The sequence below is a fragment of the Beauveria bassiana genome, assembly GCF_000280675.1.
Source record: "Beauveria bassiana ARSEF 2860 unplaced genomic scaffold BBA_S00002, whole genome shotgun sequence".
Taxonomy (NCBI): domain Eukaryota; kingdom Fungi; phylum Ascomycota; class Sordariomycetes; order Hypocreales; family Cordycipitaceae; genus Beauveria; species Beauveria bassiana.
In genome coordinates, this window is record NW_007930837.1 from 1,788,511 (window position 1) to 1,808,210 (window position 19,700).

Sequence of the window (19,700 nt, forward strand, 5' to 3'; positions counted from 1 at the left end):
AAATTAGACATTTATTGATAGAGAAAGCATGGGCCTATATGAGCAAAGTGTATAGATGAATGTTTATAACGTGCTATGATGGCATTCTGTACTGAAATGGTATGCGAGGTGGTATTGCTAATGGCAGGGTGAATAGAGTATAGGGAAGAAGCAGTCTTGCTGACTGGCAAGGTAATCAAGTATGTGGTAGAGGCAGTCTTGCTAATTAGCAAGATAATCAAGTGTGTGAAGATAGCTGCTAGCTTGGTCATTTGGTATCCATCAATGGCAGGCAGTTTCTTTCGTGGCCGAGGTGTGACTACCAAAGACGTAATAGCCAAGAAAGGCACCCAAAGAAACAGCCACCATGACCCAGCCGTTGTAAGTCATAAAGACAAGCCTGGTATAGTTAGTGCCGAGTCTCCGCTGTCGTGGGTGTGGGCCAACTTACATGAGCATAAACGCATAAAAGTTTTGAAAGCCGTAGAGCAAAGACTTGATGAGATGGCTGTGGCGGGCAAGAGAGTCGCGGTTTTGTCCTGGTCGGAGAAACGGGGTGGTCTCAGTAACGGGGTCTTGAAATGCGTCTTTTGCGTCAAGGTAGAGGTCACATTGCTTTAGTAAATGTATACCCAATATCACAGTCATAGAAAACGTGTAGTCAGAATTGTGCCAGTGTCTTTTGCGCGCGGTGCTGTGAGTCTTGCAACGGGACAATGAGATGCATCGAACGCGTGTTTTCCCAAGATACAGACTTGACACAAGACATGATCCTTGACATGATGACACGCAATCTTGAGAGTTGACAATATTTTGGTACACAAACACACAAGCAGTATCAATATATTCAGGTGAGGAGGGTGGGGAGGGAAGCAAGCAGTTGGCGGGTGGGGGGAGGGGAGACTTGAGGAGAAGAACAAGACTCACTGGGCGCGGATTCGACTCTTGCATCTATCGACTTCTCATACACGCGGCACGTGGCGCGTAGTCCCTCGTAGCCCATGGCGATGAGCACGACGGCGATGAGAGAAATGATGAGCCCCGGGGTCGTGCGAATGTGCCACTGCTCAAAGACGATACAGAGATTGGTCGTGTCCCAGGTGAAGAGCATCTACAAGTAAATCATCAGCATCAAAACCCCGGATCCGCAGCCTAAGAGGAGAGAGATGCTGCCCAGAGGGGAGGGGGGTGGGGGAGCAGAGCGCTTACGCTCATGCTGCACATGTCGTTCATGCCATCGCCGCCGTGGTCCATGTGGCCAGAGTGGTCCATTTGCGAGTGATCCATGGCTGGCATGAGAAGTGTAGGGCAAACGCTCTAAGTTTCCTTTTGAGTTTGGGTCGTGGTGCCAAGGGCGGAGAAGAGAAGATAAGAAGAAATGGAAAGAAGGAAAGAATCAGTAGAATTGCGGTGATGAAGTGAACAAGCCTAACAGGCAGAGACAGAGTAGGTAGGCGGAAAACGTGCTCAAGCGGTCGTGTGAGGAAAGTGTGGCTGGTGGAGGAGTGATGTTACTGGCTGGAAACTTGCTCACAAGCTATCGGGCAGGTGACACGGAAGCTTGTTTAATATCAGAAAAACGAAAAGATGAATATGAATATTTGTTGAGATGGACGGACTAGGTAGCTTTACATGTGAAGAACTTAAAAAGCTACAGAGTTGCAACCCTTTTTCTTTAATTGTTAAATGCGACGTCTCTGGTTGATGTTGCCACCCACGGCCGTGGAAAAAGCTGAGACACACTAACGTTGGCCCCCTCCTTTCCCCAGTTGGTGCCAGCGCGGCCTTTGTGCTGTGGCGTAGTTGTGGCGTCATGAACGTTTTGGATCAAGATAAAGAAATGCTAGGAAAGGAAGGGCATGGACGAGCTGCAAGGCCGCCAAACTGCGACTTTGGACGATGGACTTGAAATAGAGGCTTGATGGAGTTTTTTGTTCCTTATTTGCTCCCCCCTTCTTTTTGCAGCCCACCCACATTCCCGCAACGTTGCACAGCATCCAAGCCTGCATATATATACCGCCACTGCTTTTGCCAAAACGAGTGCGTCGGCACCAATCGCAACGCGGCAGCTGCACAATGGGAATAAATCACGTTACCTGTTTTGCGCTTTCCATCACCAAGGGCGCGGGGGTCTAATTAGATTAGTAAACATGCACCAGATTTCAATGCTCGATTTCCTGCAGGCCACATCGCTTCGCTTAATTAATTACATCACGCCAATCTGCAACATGCGAGTTTGGGGCAAGTTTTTGTATTTATCAGCGAGCCGGCAAGCTCGGAGCGGCGGCGATACGGGGGGGAGGGGTTGCCCGCGTTGCCCGCGAGAGCGAGCGCGGGCGGGCGCGCCACTTTTAAAAATCGGCCGCTAGCAGCCGGTTTCAATCGTCATCTTTTTTTGACATGCAGCCCGGCACCCCGCCCGAAATTGTTACTTTTCCTATTTATAGGCACGGCTAAACATCTCATCTCATCTCGTTTCTCTTTTCGATCAATTCCTCAAAACGTACAACGACATCTCTACCGTCATCTACACATCTTTCCCCCCCCCCTCATCTGTAATCAGTCACCCCCCGCTCACCTCTAAACATCAACTCTGATTTCGTCTGCACGATGCTTGGCCCTCCTATAAACTTGCCCAAATGGTACTTTATTAGCTTCCGTCCCTACACATGGTTTACAACGTATTTAACAAGCTTCTAGGCTGGAAGAAAACGGCCACTTGCTACAGCCTCCCGTCAACAACTACTGCGTCTACAATGAGGGCTTCACAATCATGGTACATATAATTTCCCGTTCACCTATGCACCTTCCTGAGGGAAAAGACACTTTCCTTAACAAGACGTGCCTAGATTGTCGGCGGCCCCAATGCCCGCACAGACTACCACATCAACACCACGCCCGAGTACTTTTACCAGCACAAGGGCACCATGATGCTCAAGGTCGTCGACGACGACGGCGTCTTTCGCGACATTTTCATCCGCGAGGGCGACATGTTCCTGCTTCCCCCCAACACGCCGCACAACCCCGTCCGCTTCGCCAACACGGTCGGCATGGTCGTCGAGCAGCGCCGCCCCGCCGACGCCCTCGACCGCATGCGCTGGTACTGCGCCCGCTGCCCCGGCGCCGTCGTCGTCCACGAGGCCGCCTTTCACCTCACCGACCTCGGCACCCAGATCAAGGCCGCCGTCGAGGCGTTTCGCGCCGACGACGACAAGAGGCGCTGCGAGCGCTGCGGCGCCCTGGCCGACTGGGCGCCGCCCCCGGGGTCCATTCCCGATCCTAACCTGGCGTAGGGAGAACGAACTTTTGCGAGGGGGGGGGGGGGATCCTGCGATGATGAGATGATGAAGAAGAAGCCTTTCTTTCTTTAAGTGATGAGAGAACGAGTGATGGGGTAGCGCGGCGCAAGCAGAGTACGGCTGGGGAAAAGCAAACATCAGCGCATGTATTAATAATGCGTAAATCGCAATGAAGAGCATGCCCATTCCTTGGATGGGAGGATCCATGGCTAATCTTTCTTCTTTTCTCTCCTCTTATACACAAAGAGTGCACGAAACCGCCAGAACCAAGAACAAAAAATCCAATAAACCCCCGAAACTTTTCCATTCACGTTTCGGCAAACTCGTAGTCGCGGGTTGATTCCTCCACCACCAACTCAATCTTGCCCTCAAGGAGCTCCCGACCAGCGACGCGCACCCCCGCGCGGACCTTGTCGCCCGGGACGGCGGGGCCGACACCAGCCGGCGTGCCCGTCAGCACCACGTCGCCGGGCTGCAGCGTCATGACCCTCGAAATGTCGCTAAGGATGCGCGGGATGCGAAAGATCATGAGGTTGGTGGAGCCGCGCTGCTTGACCTGGCCGTTGACCTCGAGAAACAGCTCGACGTCGTGCGGGTCCGCGACGGCGTCCTTGGGGATGACACCGCTCACGGGCAGGAACGTGTCGAAGCCCTTGGCAATGTCCCAGGGGAGGCCCTTGCGCTTGGCCTCGTTTTGCGTGTTGCGCGCCGTCATGTCGATGGCGACGGCGTAGGCTGGCAGGGAGATTAGCTTTTTCTTCTTCTTCTTCTTCTTTTTTTTTTCAATTCAATAAAAATGTGGCGGTTGATTCGTACCCTTGATAGCGTCCAGCGCACCCTCGAGGTCATCGGGCTTCAGGTCGCGTACCATCTTGCCCATGACCAGCGCCAGCTCAACTTCGAAATGCATGTCGACGCCCTTGGGACGCACGCAGGGTCCCTCGCCGGGCAACAGCATCGACGACGGCGGCTTGAGGAAGAAAAAGGGCTGCTTGGGCTTGGCATTGGACAGCTCCGCAATGTGATCACTGAATGAAAGAAAGAAGGGAAAGAAAGGGGGGGTAATCGTCAGCTCAGATGGCGCGTCGTTTTCGATCATATGAGGCTCACGCATAGTTGCGACCAATGCAGACAACCTTGCCGGCCTGCTTCAGGATCGAGGCCTGAGGGCTCATGGTAGCCATTGTCCGTCGTAGCGCAAACATGATGAATGACGGAGATGAGAATGAGTAGATGGTCGATTTGCAGTCTAAACTCAATGGGCGGTATTGCCGATTCTTATTCACGCGACGTAGCGTGATTGATGCTGTTGATGCTCAAGGAAGAGAGTCGTTCGGACAATGGGTCGGAGCAGCCTCGGTGGGGACCCCCACGATCCGAGGCCGAGCCGCACAGCGCACTGGCAATGGTCTGCAATAGGCTGGAGCAAGCCGAATGATGAATGATAATTTACAATAGATCACACACTAGACACATAAGGAGCTCTGCGCCACCAAGTTGCATTACAAATCAAATATGCAATGTGTATGACCTCCAAATGCACAGTGAAAGCAAATCAGCATGTGCGGCTTCTGCCCAGCTTTGTGGGCACACCAAATGCTCCATACAGCACAAGTCTCGAGCAGGTGAGCGTCATCTCAACAAGAATAAACTGCAAATGTCTTCGTATATCGTATCTTGGTGAGATGCATATGTTCCATCGCATGCATTGAGCAAACGCCATCTTCCATGCCAGGCTAAATGACCAAACCTTGATGCTCCGTAAATAACGCCCCAACTCCTTACATGAACTAAATGAACCAGTTCCCTTTTCTCTCGACATGAATTAATGTATCTTACGCCACATAGCGGTACACGCCTGGTGCGTCTTCATCGTCCGGCCGCTCGAGATATTCCCGACCAATCAGGTCTTCTATACGGCGCTTGATAAATGGTACTTCGGGCTTAAATCGAGCTGCTAACTGGGCCAAAACCTCGCTAACAAGCAACGTGTGGCTTAGTTCCTTTCGCGATCTGCACAAGGTAGTTAGCAAGAATGATCCAGTGTCCGCAGCCAACTTGTGACGTACTTCATGATTCGCACAATAGCTGCATCAATAATATGTGCCCGTGTTTCGTTGTTCTTTTCTTCAGTCGTTGTTCTCTCAGATGCATCCTCAACCTTCGAGACGGCATTAATGATTGGCGCCTTTATTCTCATAGTCTTGCTCTGGAAGAGTGTATTAAAGGAAAATTTGTCCGATGGCTTGACCGATTTTGTTGGCGGGTCTTTGAGGAGAATACGCGACTTGGGCGCCACCGCAATCGCAGTGAGAGTTCGCATTAAATCGGCTGTCGCAATCGCAGTCTTTGCTTGAATCTCCTCAAACGAAAGCTGTTCATCATCGGGTACATCGTTGAAAAGCATCATGACAACCATAGCATATGTTGGCACATTGATCTCATAACGTCTTTCCTTTGCCAGACCGCCCGACTTTCCTGGGATCGCTGGGAATGTGCATCGCACATCAGCGCTGCCCGTCGTCCCAATCCAAGTAAGCTTTCTTCCGTTTCTGGATGCCAAATAGAATTGCTCAAAGCTCGCTTGTAGCCTTGCAATATCTGGTGGGTAATTGCAAGTGATTCGAGAGCCTTCGCCGATCTGTGCGGTGCGACCCATCACTTCTTGTGGCCAGCAGTTCATAGTCAATACATTAATACCCAGCTCGGTCTTTCTGCTGCCATCTCCCGACGTACGAACGTGGTCGCGGTATGAGGCTGTAAGCTCTGTTGAGGTAACCAAGTCTCGAAACATGCCCTCCAACTTCACGGTGAATTGCTGGCCAAACTCTTGTCTCATTTTCAAGATGAGCTGATTCTCAACATCGTGGCTCTCCGACTTGCCGTGAAGCAGTCGTCGGGCAAGATGGCGCTGGTAGTACGTCTGAAACATGTCTTTATCCTGAAGATAGCGTATTAGACCGACCGCTTTATCCAGGACCACGTCGATTTCCAATTCCGATTTGCCACGGATGCCTTTCTTCAGATTCTCGTCGATGAAAAGTGAAACGTATTCAGAACTTCGCGAGAATAAATTGATAAACTCGGAGAAGCTCTTGCCAAGAGCTGTTTGGATGATCAAATCTGACTCGAAGCAGTTGGTGCACATTGTGTCAAACTTCTCTCGAAGGGCCAGAACATCGTCAACCCACTTGATCGCTGCCGCAGTCTGCTGGAAAGAGGCCGTAAGCGCCTTTGGTTTCTCACTCTTCTCACCTGTGCCCTCTTCGCCTGCCGGGGGCACGGAAAAGTCGGTGTTCTGAAGAGTCTTTTCGATTTCAAGACCCATTTCAACAACACGATTTTGCAAAATTCTTTGCAAGGATGTCTTGTTCTTGTCAACCCTTGCGACGAGGTGGTACAAGATCGACAGCTCCTCTGACTTTTCGTTATCGATCATCCATCGTAAGCCACTACCATCCATGTTAAGAAACTCTTCCAAATTCTTCAAGATGAGTTGCTGATCAATAACAGATGTGATTTTCGTTTCGGTTTCGGGTTCAATCGTAGTTCCGCATCGGTCTTTCTCTTCCTCCAGTCGTTTCTTTGCATGCCTCAGCCATCTGCAAGAGTCTGCCACTTGCAGTAATTCTTGGCATTCACGGCTGTAGAATGCTTGGCTGTTTTCGAGAAAGCGCGGTTCGAACAATACCAAGTACAGCTTTGTCAATTCGTTTTCGTCCTCGGCTTCGTACAGGCTACTGAGCATGCGGCTGCAGCTGCGGATAAGATTCCGGTCGATAATGTCGCCCTCGCGCTCCATGTCAATTTGATCCAGCATGACTGTGATAAGAATATCAACAACTAAGCTTTCAGAGTCCTTATTAAGGCAAGAGCGCAGGATGTTGTCTCGGAACAGTGCAATCGTGGTCGAAAAGATGGGAACCCTATGCAGCTCCTGTTGGATATAACCGCGGTCTAGATACATGAGGATGTCTGCCGTCATGTTCATCGACATGTTGTGGTCCTCCCAGGTATCGCGCAGACCTTTGAGGAAGTTTTCGCCGGTTTGGCGTCGTTCGTTCACGGATGTTGCACCACCTCTATCCATCCCCACATTGATGAGGCTATTGGTGAAGAGCGCCTTGATCTTTGGAATGACATTATTGGTAAACCAGTCCTCTTCGAATTCTTTGACGCGCTCGTAGAGAATATCGCCTTTCTTTTTAAGGACAATTTTGTAGGCGGCTCGGTAGAGTTCCTCGAATGACAGCCGGCCACAGCTTTTGTTGTGTATGTCGCGTAAAGCTTCTTTGAGCATATTCCAGCATGATTCGAAGTCGGCTCCTTCGCCGCTGCCGTTTGGCTAGATAAAAATTGTGTTAGCACACATGGTATGCAGCTAAGAACTCCGTGACTGGCTAGATGGCGGCAGCCTGAACTGAGAACCAGTGACAGCAGGCCAAATAAAGGTACATACTCGAGCAATTCGACGAGGCGGACGGACGCGGCCTCTCGTGCCAGTGCTTCCTCTCCCAGAGATCATAACGACAGCTTTTCCAATGTTGTATTCTTTGTCGGGTGGATTTTCGAGCCAGGCGACGCCTGGAATGGTGGGGGATATCGGGAGAGAGAACCCAAGATTGAGTGTTGATGCCTGGGTGAAGGTTCGGCAGATTATGCAATTCCCCGTCCTTTTGTCGTCCTGGTCAGTCTCGAACGACAAATGGCAGGGATCTGCAGCAAACAACGTTCACACAACTGCCAGTGACGAGTTCGATAATTAAGGATGCCGCACTTATATTCGAGACTGAACAGGTCCCGATGTGGGGCGCTCCTCAGTTACTGGAAAGATGATATCGATAAGAGAACAAGGCATCCAGCCAAAGCGTTTCCATAAACGCCGAGTCACGTGGAGCTAGCAACGCCAAATCACGTGCATCGAGCTCTGAGCTTCCAGGGCTGTTTTTTCGGCGTGCTATCAAACGCCAGTCGGCAGCAGCTCCACCGATTCAAGACGGGCGACAAGGCATTGTGCAAGAACTATAGCGAGCTCGAATCTTCGGCCTTTTCTCAGTCGAAATCTATCACAATGAAGCTCGTCAGGTAAGTGATGGCTTTCTTCGGCGCTCCCAATCGACCGAAATATGCTCGCGACTATCTGGGGCAGATGTCACTTCAGCTCAGGACAACGCTGACTCTCCGCGGCTAGATTTTTGATGAAGTGCGTCAATGAGCCGGTGACTATCGAGCTCAAGAATGGTATGTGTAAAGTCGGAAGCATCTGAATTCCGCTAGCGCATCGCGGTGCAGGCGACTGCGACTAACATGGCTCCATTTAGGCACCATCGTCAACGGCACCATTTCGTCGGTGACACCCCAGATGAACACTGCCCTACGTACCGTCAAGATGACTCCCAGGGGCCAGGACCCCATCTCCCTCGATACGATGAACATCCGCGGCTCGACCATCCGCTACTTTATCCTTCCCGATTCGCTCCCTCTGGACACACTATTAGTTGACGATGCACCTAAGCCCAAGAACAAGGCACGCAAGGAAGCTGAGCGCGCCAGCCGCGGACGTGGCGGTCCTAGAGGACGCGGTCGCGGACGCGGACGAGGCCGTGGTCGTCCTTGAAGGGGCTATTAAAGGCGGGTGGAAGGCCTCTTCGGTTTCGAGTGAGAGGAAGCAGGGACGATGGCGACAGAAACCGGAAAGACGTTGACGGATCAATCCAGGCGGCTATCACCACAGCTCAACGAGGCTGCGGCCTGCGCGCCTGTTGAACGAGGATTTATCAACGCGAGCATGCACAAAGGCAAAAAGCAAAAGGCAAAGCCGATTCTCATTTGTTTTTCTCCAGCAATCACGACCAAAAATTTAATGGGGTTTCGATGGATCAGGCGTTTTGGATGTTTGGCCATATTCAGAGACGCACAAAAAAACCGTGTACTCATTTTTCTCTACAAGTCTTGAGTAAATTCGTCGCTTCTTATCCACGTTTTAAACAAAAAGAAAGATAATTGATGTCATGTCAAATGCTTGGGATTGAAATCGCGAAAGAAGAACTTTTGGGTCATTAAATCGTAATATGTACGCCAGCTATGTACAAAGCAGAGCTTTTTTCTAAAGGGCCAAGAATAGTTTTTTCACAAGACAGCTTCATTCCATATTCGTAGCACCTGAAGCTTTTCCCAACCGGCCGTTTTGCCACTTGACCCTACTGTCTGTGCCTTCCAGCCCTTACCAAGCAGCTCTGGTATCTTCATCTTTACCAGATCTGGCTTGTTCTGGGCACACAGCAATACATACGCGCACCCACGCGCTGACAAGATCGTCGCCAGGTCGGGAAGCAGTCTATCTGTCGTCTCCATGCCGTTTGCACCGCCCGCATACGACAATGCAAGCAGGTAAGAGTCGTCGTCAAAGGACGGGTCCACGGCCGCCGGCGCTGGCACTTCTGGGGAGAATGTCTCTGGCTGAACTGGCATCTCCGGCGTGGGCACGTACGGCGGGTTAAAGATGAGAACATCCACAGCGCCCGGACGGAAGCACGACGTCAGATCAGCCATGCTGGAACCGAGATATGTGCCGCTGCGCGCCTCCGTGGATGCCTGCTCATCAGCGGCGGCCCTTTTCACGGTGGCGACGGTGGCGCGGCACGCATAGGCATTCATGTCGATGCCCGCGGTCAGGATCTCGGACTTGCCGAAAATGGTCTGGCACTGGGCATTGACGAAGCCGAGGACGACGCCGGAGCCCGTGCCAATCTCGACAATGAGCGGCGCTGGGTGGGCGAAGCGGTTGGTGAGAAAGGCGCATTCGGCGGGTGAGGAGAGCGTGTCGAGGAGCAGGAAGGAGTCTTCGGCAGGCTCGTATACCCTTTCGTATGGAACATGTGAAGTATCTGGTGTAGGCAGCATTCTACACTGTTGATCAAGTCGGAGACGGTGTAGGAGTGTTGATGTTGAAAATGTTGGCCGATGAAGAGTTGTACAAGTGGGGCGTTTGTTGGAGAACGACTTACACGATGAGCTGAAGCTAGTTAAAATGCAAAGACAATGTTGTTATCAAATGCCACAGACGACGATGATTCTGTTTTCAATGCAAACTCTAGTATAGATTTCGTGTCCATCATTCATCAAGCCGACTGTGTGTGTTGTCCTCTCGTGGATGCCAGCCAAGCAACTGAGAAATCACCCACGCGTCTGATCCTTCGTGTCCCAAGACAAACCCTTTGAAAAAAAACATATTAAAGAATGGCACAACCACTCTTTGTGCTCCCCAGCCGCAAATCAATCCCCCAAGATGCTTCGGGGTCCGCCGCGTCCTTGCCCCATGTAAAGCCCCAGCCCATGTCACGCACCAGCCGCGCCACGTTCGGATCGTAGGCGCCCTTCAAATCGCACTGGGGACAGAGCCTCGTCCTGGTCTTGTAGAATTTTGGCTTGGCCTTGAGACGCCCGCCTCGGATGTTGCCGACGTGGTTGCCCGTGACGGGATTCACCACCACGCTTGGGCCCGCAAAGCTCGGGCAGTTGCTGAAGCCCATGTAAGGCAGGCAGGGCTCGGTGACGACGGCCCAAATGTGGTTGCACTGGAGATGCTTGAAGTAGGTGACGATGCACATTTTTTTTTTTTGTGCTTTTGTTTGGTGCTTTGGGATTAAAATTTCTGCGATGCTGTTGTTTGGTCGGGCTGCATTGCTGTTGAAGATAGCAGTCGTGATAACTGAAAGGGACATGAGTGTGGCTGGCGGTGTGTGCTCGTGTGCCTTGGTGAATCACAGAGTCGATGAACAGCAATTCTCCGTAATTCATGTTACAGTTCTCCTTTTTGATGAAAAATTTGCGCATTTTTCATTCACAGGTAAAATTCCGCCTGCGGATGCGAATAAACGCTTCCATAGTACTGTACTTGAGAGAAATGGACCACTGATATATACTACAGTGCTCGTTCAGCGCACATAAATGTTTCATCTCCCGCCCATCTAGAATTTATTCGCCAGTTACTGGTCTGGAAAGCTTCCGAATAGGCTCATCCGAGATGCACTCAATCGAACATGAGATACAGGTTATCTATTGAGGTTAAATTCGCAGCGCTAGCAAATTCGAGTTCCTTGACCTTCTCGCGCAAACGGCGGTGTTTATGATGCAGGATGCACCCGGGACAAGGCGATGCGGCAGATTGTCGCAAAGTCAATCTTCTAGATAACTCCTACAAAGCACTCGGGTAATTTCACAAGCATGGCAGTACCCCTTGAATTTTATTAATTTTTTTTTAACAACGCATGGGGGCCACCAGACGCGCGGACGCTGGGATACATGCATGGTATATGCATGGCACCATCCCGAGAGCGGATGTGTCCAGCGTGCTGCCGCCACATTGCACAGCAAGCAGCATCACTCAAAAGGTCGGTGACCAAGTCTCATTACGGCACCCCTCGCAGCCGCACCTCGGAAATATAAGAATAAACATAAAAATGCACCAACCCGTTACAGTCATTACTCATTATTAGCACTACTCGAGCAAGGCGATGGTTGTTTGCTGAGACAACACAGTGGGTCGCCTCCGCGGAACGGCGTCCCGGTACTACCATATAAAAGCACCGTTGTGTCCTCGACCAAATTTCTTCACTCAATCATTGTTTAGGACCTTGCATTGCTTTCAAAAAACCCCAATCTGCTGTTTCAGACCAAAGCTTTTGCATAGGTTCTCTTTCGCAGTGCTTTTGCGCTGCACAGTTTACACCATGTCTACCGACATCGACACCGACACCGCGGCCGCGGCGGCTTCAGGCTACAAGCAGCCGCCGAGCCATATTCTCGACGTGATGCGCGCGCCTGCACTGCCTATCCCGGTACCAAGCCCTGCGGGCGATCGCCTCATTCTGGTGTCGCAAGCAAAGTATCCCTCCATCTCGCATATCGCAACCCCGTACTTGCGTCTTGCTGGTGTGCGTGTGGAAACGGCCAATTACAACCGGCGTAACACAGCAGGCGGTCACGGCATTCGCACCTTTGCCTACAAATTAGAGCTGGTCCAGGTAAAGGATGGAAAAACTATGACCATTTCTCTACCGGAAGACGCACGCACGACGTCGCCTGTCTGGAGTGCCGATGGACGCCACTTTGCCTTTGAAAACGTCACCGCCGACTCTGTGGAGCTTTGGGTCGGTGACGGGCAAACTGGTGTCGCTCGGCAGGTGCCAAACGTACGGCTGAACCCTTTACTCGAGGGTGAGCTGAACTGGATGCCGGATCAGAAGCAGCTTCTCGTCAAGCTCGTTCCTAAAGGCCGAGGACCGCCGCCAGCAGAACCAAGCGTTCCGTCGGGTCCCATCATTCAGGAGACTGATGGCCAAAAAGGTCAGAGTAGCACCTATGAGGCCCGTGATACGCTCAAGAACAAGCATGATGAAGCCTTGTTTGATTATTACATGGCTTCCCAGCTGGCCTTGGTTGACGTCGATGCCCTCGCCGTCCAGTGTATTGGTGGCGTCGATCTCTACCTCGGTTCGAGAGCGTCACCTGACGGAAACTACATATTCACATCTGCGCTTCGCAAGCCATACACATACAATGCAACTTTTTGGAGATTTCCTTGCGATGCCATCATTTGGGATATCTCGGACCTCACAGACATCAAGACCCAGACAGTCGCATCACTGCCTCTGGCTGAGCGCGTTCCAATTCGCGGCGTTCCTTGCGGCCCGCGCAACTTTTCATGGCGCGCCAATGCACCTTCATCTCTAGTCTGGATAGAGGCACTCGATGAGGGTGACTGGAAGAATGACGTGGAAAACCGTGACAAGGTCATGCTCTTGGAGGCGCCATTTGACAAGGAGCCACGCGAGCTTCTTCGCACCGAATACCGCTTCAATAGTCTCGCGTGGGGACAAGACCCGTCATTCGCCATTCTGATAGAATATGATATCGATATCCAGTGGGAGCGTCGCTATATCGTCAATGTCGATGACCCTCAGCAGGAGCGCAAGCTCATCATGGACATGTCTTACCACGAAAGGTACAACTACCCTGGCAACATTGTGTACCACAAAGCACCAAACGGCTTCAATGTCATCTACCAAGCCAACAATGCATTCTTTTACAGAGATGAAGGCTCATCAAAAGATGGAGATCGGCCTTTCTTGGACCGCTTTGATCTCACAATTATGAAGTCCAGCAGGCTGTTCCGCAGCAGCGGATCAGCTTATGAATCTTTCCTCGCTTTCAGCGACCCCTCGGGATCAACATTCCTCACACTGCACGAGTCGCCCACTGAAACTCCCAATGTCTTCCAGCACACACTTGGAGAAGAGAGAGACGCTCCAGAGGGCGAGGCCGTCTTTAGCACCAAGACTCGGGCTGTCACAAACATCCCCAACCCGACTCCTCTTCTCTCACAGATTCAGAAGCGCGTTGTAACATATCAACGCGACGACGGTGTTCAGTTGTCTTTCAATCTCCACACGCCCCCAGGTTACCAGGAGGGCACGCGTGTACCAACCATTCTCTACGCCTATCCCCGCGACTTTGCCAGCGGCTCGCAGGCAGGTCAAGTCACCGGCTCCCAGGCTCGTTTTACACGACTTCGCAAGCACCAATTCCTCTTGCTTGCCGGCTATGCCATCCTCGAGAATGCGACATTCCCAATCGTTGGTGATCCTAAGAAAGCCTACGATACATACTTGGAGCAGCTGGTCGCAAATGCCAAGGCGGCGGTGGACAAGGCTGTCGAGATGGGCGTCGCGGACCCGGAACGTGTTGGTGTCACTGGCCACAGTCACGGAGCTCTCATGACGGCAAACTTGTTGGCCCATTCGGGCCTCTTCAAAACCGGCGTTGCCACCAGCGGCGCGTACAACAAGACGCTGACGCCCTTTGGGTTCCAGAACGAGCGCCGAAGCGTGTGGGAGGCGCCCGAGCCTTACCGCAAGGCGTCGACGTTTTTCTTTGCGGACAAGCTGGAGCATCCCATCCTCATCATTCACGGCGCGGATGACGCCAACCCTGGCACGGCACCGATGCAGTCCTCCAACTTTTATTCGGCCGTGCGCGGAAACGGAGGCACGGCTAAGCTGGTTCTTTTGCCTCACGAGCCGCATCATTACCAGGCTAGGGAATCGCACGAGCATGTCATCCACGAAATGCTGGCCTGGTTTGACAAGTATTTGAAATACCCGGCGGAAACACAGCCCGAATCCAAAATCTAGATTTCATTACATGGCGTTGCGGGGTTATGGGTGTAGAGACGGGGGAGTTTATTTATAGATGAGAGTGGTTGATCTATAGAATCAAGTTGGAAGCTATTCCTGTGCCTTTTTGATCATGGAAGCATGTATTCCCTCCCATCCAGCCTCTGACATTGATTTCACCGTACTCATGAGCAGCCGCGACGCTGTAATCACCTGCTCCTCCACCAACTCAAGCCTGCCTTGCTCCGTCTCCTTGACAAGCCAGAGCGACTCCATCATGACGCTCATTGGACTGCGAATGCGCACAAACACGCCGTCTCGGACATCAATCATCTCGTAGGTGCTGACAATGTCCGAGTCCCAGAGACCAGCGGGGAGGGTGTGTACCTTGTCCGTAACGCGGTAGCAGTCGGGCTCACCCGTAGCCGTGACTCCACGCGCCGCGGGAATTGTGGGAGCTGGATCTGCGGGGGGCGGCGATTGCTTCGTACTTTGCCATGTGCGGGTTGTGCTTGATGTAGTTTTCATGGTTCTGCAGACCTTCTACCAGCTTGGAAGCGGGGATGCCCTCTGGGATGGCAGACACATGTCGCAGGGTGCTGGTGGTGTTGAACCAAGCTATGGCCAGTCAGTAAGCGAATATTCGGCTATCCGAGTCACAATCATCTCACAAGACATTTTTCTAATTTACTGCACGGTTGAAATGCTTGTTTAGGGATATTCTGTATAAGGTAGGTAACAACGATGCGTCATGATTTAGTGCTGGGTCAAGAGCGGATGCGTGACGTCCCGACCGTTGCAGTCGCTCGGACTAGCTTCATGTTGGTTGTCACCACGAATGAGCAGTCTGATCCACGTGCTGTTTGGGCGACCATTATTATCATCACAGTCATGAATAACTGGCGGGGTGGGAGCTTCAAAACTGCCAATGGCGACTACTGAAGGCATTTATCGTGATGATGTTGGTGGCGGGGTGTTGCCAGACTGTCTGTGCAAGCTCAGGTCAGGTATCTATCGGGTTCGGCCACTACCTATGAATCGGGAGTTTGCTTTACTTTTACAGCGTCTGTTAGTAAAGACGTATTAAAAGATTGTCAATAACTATCATTCAGTCAAGAGAACTTTGGAATCTACAAACGACAAGTTAGTCACCCATTAACGTTGCCGTACAAAGCAGTGGAACATGTGACTTCGCGCCACTGTAAATAGCTGCGAGCGCGCTGTAACGTGTTTTTGCCTTCAAAATCCCCACTACTTCACTGAACATTGAACGGCTCTTGTGACGACTACCAGACAGTTTCTTTCTACGCCCCGACCAGCGACGCCGAACCGAATAATTGAGCTCTCTACTTCGAATTCCATCGATCGCGCATGCACTTTCAACTTTTCAATGCCCATTGGAGGCCGCAGCACGCAAATCCATTCCCATCAATACCCCTCCGTTGATCTAAGCGTTCGCCACCGAAATGGTAGCCCTGGCGAATCCTAACCGATCGGCCACGCCTCGAAAGCCGACTTCCACATTTCAGCCGAGTAAAAAGCCCGTAAAGCCAAACAGCAGTATTCTCAACTTCTTCCAAAAGACGGAAAAGCAAGAAGGTTCCTTGTTCGTGGGAACTCTTACGGAGCCCACCCCGACAGCCGCTCCCGCCACCCAGAACAGCGCCGACCAAGATTTGTACAGTCGCAATGATGGGGATGATACCAATGGGATAGAATCCCCGCACAAGAGACGAAGAGTCAGCGAAACGGCACATGTTGTCATATCGGTTGGCCCGACTCAGTTGGTACAATCTCCAGCTGCGCAGCCATCAAAGGCCAAGAAGATTATATCACCATTCATATTAGAGTCGGATGACGAAGACGAACAGGATACCAAGCCGAGCCACTCTTTTCCTATAAAATCTCTTAATCATGAATCGAGCCCAGACAAGGAAAGCACCAGCGAACAGGCTTCACTCAAGACGGAGCCTGTCAAGAGCGAAACCCACGATGCAGAGGCGGGTCATGAATGCACAAAAGATCCACCCACTCTCAAGCACGAAGCTACCAGTGGCGGACTTGACAGCGTCGATGAGCTTGGTATCGACGACATAGACATGGAAGCCTTCGAAGGCGACGAGATGCGCGAGTGGCGTTTTATGAAGGAGCAAGCTCGTTTAGAAGCTGAGGAATCTGGCGATATGACTCTTTTTCATGAGACTTTCGGAGAGGACCCGTTTCAGGAAGATACTGATGCGCAATCCTGCCCTATATGCTCAGGTAGTCTGGCAGGGGTGTCCGAGGATGAGGCATCGAAGCACGTCAATGCTTGTCTTGACGGCAACCCAACGCCGCTGCCAAAACCCGCCGAACAACCAAAGCCACCTGCACTGGTTGAAGAGGTGGAGGCGACAGAGGTTGGCAAGCGCTTCATGCGAGCGGCAATTCCGCGCCCCGGACAGGCCAATCCTTTTTACCTGACGGGACAAACACCCGGGTCCAAGTCAGCATTCTCTCAGCTGATGTCAAGTAACGCCGAAGACACAGCCTGGTCGACAGCCGCAGCCGCTGAAAATGCTTCGCGGGGTAAGCCAGCGTACACGAGAACATGTCCCTTCTACAAGATCATGCCGGGCTTCTCCATCTGCGTTGATGCATTTCGGTACGGAGCTGTCGAGGGCTGCAAAGCATACTTTCTCAGTCATTTTCATAGCGATCATTACATTGGCTTGACTGCAACGTGGACACACGGTCCGATATACTGCAGCAAAGTCACTGGCAGTTTGGTGCGGAACCAGCTGCGCACGGCGGCTAAATGGGTCGTCGAGTTGGAATTCGACAAGGAATACGATGTCCCCGGTACAGATGGTGCTAAAGTCACCATGATTTCGGCAAATCATTGTCCGGGGAGCTCTCTGTTTGTGTTTGAAAAGGTGGTGGGCGAGCGGCACAACAAGAGCTTAAAGCGAATCCTTCACTGCGGTGACTTTAGAGCCTGTCCAGATCATGTCCAACACCCTCTGCTACGGCCCGATGTTGCAGATTCTGTGTCGGGCAAGCTCAGACGGCAAAAGATTGATATATGCTACCTTGACACCACATATCTCAATCCTCGATACTCTTTCCCCCCACAAAACGATGTCATACAAGCTTGCGCTGATTTGGTTGCCAAAATCTCCCCAGATCCCAACTGCAAGGACGACGTCTGGGACTCGGCCAAAAAGGAAGCTGGCAAGACTGTCAGCAAGTACTTTCAGAACCCAACCGCACCGGTGTTGGAGAAGCCGGAACCCAAGAAGAAGCTCGGCCAACGCGTGTTGATTATATGCGGGACTTACTCCATTGGAAAGGAGCGCATATGTGTTGCTATTGCCAAGGCTTTGCGAACAAAGATTTTTGCCTCGCCTTCAAAAATCAAAATCTGCAAGCAGTTGGGAGATCCAGAGCTAACAGCGCTGCTGACGTCTGACCCGATCGAGGCGCAAGTCCACATGCAGATGCTCATGGAAATCCGCGCCGAAACGTTGCAGGAGTACCTCAACAGCTACAAGCCGCATTTCAGCCGGATTGTGGGCTTCCGTCCCTCGGGATGGAACTTTCGGCCTGTCAATAGCAAGAGTGTAGGAGCCAACACGGCCCCGTCCACGATCCCGACGCAGCAGCTTCTGCACGGCAAGGGTTGGCGGACGCGGTTCGGCGCCGCCGACTTTGTGCCCCAGCGAGGCAGCACAAAGGAGGCCATGTGTTTTGGCGTTCCGTACTCGGAGCACAGCAGTTTTCGGGAGCTGGCGCTGTTTCTGATGAGCCTGCGAATTGACAAGGTCATACCCACGGTGAATGTGGGTAGCGAGCAGTCGAGGAAGAGGATGAAGTCGTGGATCGATCGATGGCTGACTGAAAGACGCAAAGGCGGTCTGATACAGCCACTGGTAGAAGGCAGTGATGATCCTGAAGATCTCAAGGTGGCTCTTTGGGATGGGAAAACAAACAGTGGTGGGGGTGCTTGGTGGTGAAGCGCCCGCCAACGGACTGCAGTGAGCCCGTGGTGTATCGCGGAGTTTCTGTTCATGGGGCGACTGTTGGGTCATAGGTTTTTGTATTCCAATGTATAGATATCTTTTGTTTAACGCCTAACGAAACCCATCATAGCACAGTACACAAGCCCATAAACGGACAGCTGTTTGAAATGCACAGCTGCCATGCCCATTAAATGCAGCAAACGGTTTCGCAAATTGGGGCCCTTTTTTTTTCTCATTGTCTTCGCTTTATTTCTTGAATCATTATTTGGCCTTGCCTTGCTGCGTAGAAGCCTCTGTAACACGGGTATCAAAAATCAGTAAACTAGGAATCAAAAAATTACAAGCGCCTGATGAGAGGTGGAGAGGAGGAGGGGAGGGGAGGGGGTTTCTTACCTCTGCGAGTCGCGTCCTCGAGGAGTTGTGTGTCTACGGAAGAGGCAGGAAGATGGACGTAGCGGACGACGGAACCTCGGATAAAGACATTCTTGACAGAGCTCTGCGAGACCAGCCGTCAGCAAGGAGAAGAGGAAAAAATCACACATTTGAGCAGGAGAGCGAGCAAGCTCAAAACATACCAGGTGAGGGTACTTGAGCTCCTCCATGACGGAAATGTCGTCGAGCTTGATGTTGAGGTACTGATCCACGCTCTTGAGCGTGCCGCGGAGCTGAATGTCATTCTTGAGCTCCACCGTGACTTCTTGCTCGATGAGCGTCTTGAAGAAGCTATTCCATTCCCCCCAGTCGCGTGTTAGCATATAAAGTTTCTTTTCTAGCGCAGAGTCTCCCCAGTACTCATTTCTCATTTGCAATAATAGGTGGTGGGTGAAGGCTTTCCACTCTGCGAGGAAACCTCTCTTTTTTTTTGTTTCCTTTTCCGTTGATCGCAAAAAGCGGTGGCGGTGTCGGTGAAATGAAGTATAAAAAAAACACTCACCTGAAGAAGAGCATAGTTGTGTAATGTTGAGAGAACCCAGGGTTATGATGATTTGGGTGGGCGGCAAGGAGTTGAAAGGTTTTGGCGTGGACGCTTGCAGGGTTGGACAAGAGGTTCTTCTACCTCGGTCCTCCTGGTCTGACTGAATTTGGTCTCTTCTTTTTCTTTTTTTCGTCGTTTTCTTCTCTTCGGTTTGGCGTAATGAGATGAGATTTGTTTCAACGATATCATCGCCAGAAGCTTCAAGGCCCCGTTGGCGAATGGCGTCACGTGAGTCACGACCCACCGACAACCCCCCCCCCCTCCCCCC

General features: G+C 51.7%; 11 protein-coding genes across 11 annotated transcripts; 4 read left to right on the top strand and 7 right to left on the bottom strand.

The window, feature by feature from the left end:
- Window positions 1-261: 261 nt before the first annotated feature.
- On the bottom strand, window positions 262-1,266 carry BBA_01188 (ctr copper transporter; the record flags this gene model as incomplete). The annotated part of the gene is made up of 4 exons (XM_008596285.1): window positions 262-379; window positions 431-566; window positions 907-1,090; window positions 1,189-1,266. 4 exons carry the CDS (start codon window positions 1,264-1,266, stop codon window positions 262-264), a joined length of 516 nt encoding a protein of 171 aa, XP_008594507.1.
- Window positions 1,267-2,589: 1,323 nt separating this feature from the next.
- Window positions 2,590-3,272, top strand: BBA_01189 (3-hydroxyanthranilic acid dioxygenase; the record flags this gene model as incomplete). Its single annotated transcript, XM_008596286.1, has 3 exons — window positions 2,590-2,621; window positions 2,680-2,755; window positions 2,829-3,272. The coding sequence occupies 3 exons, from the start codon at window positions 2,590-2,592 to the stop codon at window positions 3,270-3,272; spliced, it is 552 nt and encodes a 183-aa protein (XP_008594508.1).
- A 313-nt stretch (window positions 3,273-3,585) lies between these two features.
- On the bottom strand, window positions 3,586-4,483 carry BBA_01190 (fumarylacetoacetate hydrolase; the record flags this gene model as incomplete). The annotated part of the gene is made up of 3 exons (XM_008596287.1): window positions 3,586-4,013; window positions 4,095-4,306; window positions 4,389-4,483. 3 exons carry the CDS (start codon window positions 4,481-4,483, stop codon window positions 3,586-3,588), a joined length of 735 nt encoding a protein of 244 aa, XP_008594509.1.
- A 630-nt stretch (window positions 4,484-5,113) lies between these two features.
- BBA_01191 (Cullin family protein) lies at window positions 5,114-7,803 on the bottom strand (the record flags this gene model as incomplete). Its single annotated transcript, XM_008596288.1, has 3 exons — window positions 5,114-5,291; window positions 5,348-7,623; window positions 7,738-7,803. The coding sequence occupies 3 exons, from the start codon at window positions 7,801-7,803 to the stop codon at window positions 5,114-5,116; spliced, it is 2,520 nt and encodes an 839-aa protein (XP_008594510.1).
- A 546-nt stretch (window positions 7,804-8,349) lies between these two features.
- Window positions 8,350-8,895, top strand: BBA_01192 (LSM domain-containing protein; the record flags this gene model as incomplete). Its single annotated transcript, XM_008596289.1, has 3 exons — window positions 8,350-8,363; window positions 8,470-8,519; window positions 8,600-8,895. 3 exons carry the CDS (start codon window positions 8,350-8,352, stop codon window positions 8,893-8,895), a joined length of 360 nt encoding a protein of 119 aa, XP_008594511.1.
- A 512-nt stretch (window positions 8,896-9,407) lies between these two features.
- On the bottom strand, window positions 9,408-10,181 carry BBA_01193 (N(5)-glutamine methyltransferase MTQ2; the record flags this gene model as incomplete). Its single annotated transcript, XM_008596290.1, has 1 exon — window positions 9,408-10,181. The coding sequence occupies one exon, from the start codon at window positions 10,179-10,181 to the stop codon at window positions 9,408-9,410; it is 774 nt and encodes a 257-aa protein (XP_008594512.1).
- Window positions 10,182-10,510: 329 nt separating this feature from the next.
- BBA_01194 (uncharacterized protein) lies at window positions 10,511-10,888 on the bottom strand (the record flags this gene model as incomplete). The annotated part of the gene is made up of 1 exon (XM_008596291.1): window positions 10,511-10,888. The coding sequence occupies one exon, from the start codon at window positions 10,886-10,888 to the stop codon at window positions 10,511-10,513; it is 378 nt and encodes a 125-aa protein (XP_008594513.1).
- Window positions 10,889-12,010: 1,122 nt separating this feature from the next.
- BBA_01195 (peptidase S9 prolyl oligopeptidase) lies at window positions 12,011-14,473 on the top strand (the record flags this gene model as incomplete). The annotated part of the gene is made up of 1 exon (XM_008596292.1): window positions 12,011-14,473. One exon carries the CDS (start codon window positions 12,011-12,013, stop codon window positions 14,471-14,473), a length of 2,463 nt encoding a protein of 820 aa, XP_008594514.1.
- Window positions 14,474-14,566: 93 nt separating this feature from the next.
- BBA_01196 (uncharacterized protein) lies at window positions 14,567-15,133 on the bottom strand (the record flags this gene model as incomplete). Its single annotated transcript, XM_008596293.1, has 3 exons — window positions 14,567-14,919; window positions 14,996-15,073; window positions 15,127-15,133. 3 exons carry the CDS (start codon window positions 15,131-15,133, stop codon window positions 14,567-14,569), a joined length of 438 nt encoding a protein of 145 aa, XP_008594515.1.
- Window positions 15,134-15,921: 788 nt separating this feature from the next.
- On the top strand, window positions 15,922-18,450 carry BBA_01197 (DNA repair metallo-beta-lactamase; the record flags this gene model as incomplete). The annotated part of the gene is made up of 1 exon (XM_008596294.1): window positions 15,922-18,450. The coding sequence occupies one exon, from the start codon at window positions 15,922-15,924 to the stop codon at window positions 18,448-18,450; it is 2,529 nt and encodes an 842-aa protein (XP_008594516.1).
- A 267-nt stretch (window positions 18,451-18,717) lies between these two features.
- On the bottom strand, window positions 18,718-19,404 carry BBA_01198 (DOM34-interacting protein; the record flags this gene model as incomplete). Its single annotated transcript, XM_008596295.1, has 4 exons — window positions 18,718-18,749; window positions 18,850-18,952; window positions 19,032-19,179; window positions 19,391-19,404. 4 exons carry the CDS (start codon window positions 19,402-19,404, stop codon window positions 18,718-18,720), a joined length of 297 nt encoding a protein of 98 aa, XP_008594517.1.
- Between the last annotated feature and the right edge of the window lie 296 nt (window positions 19,405-19,700).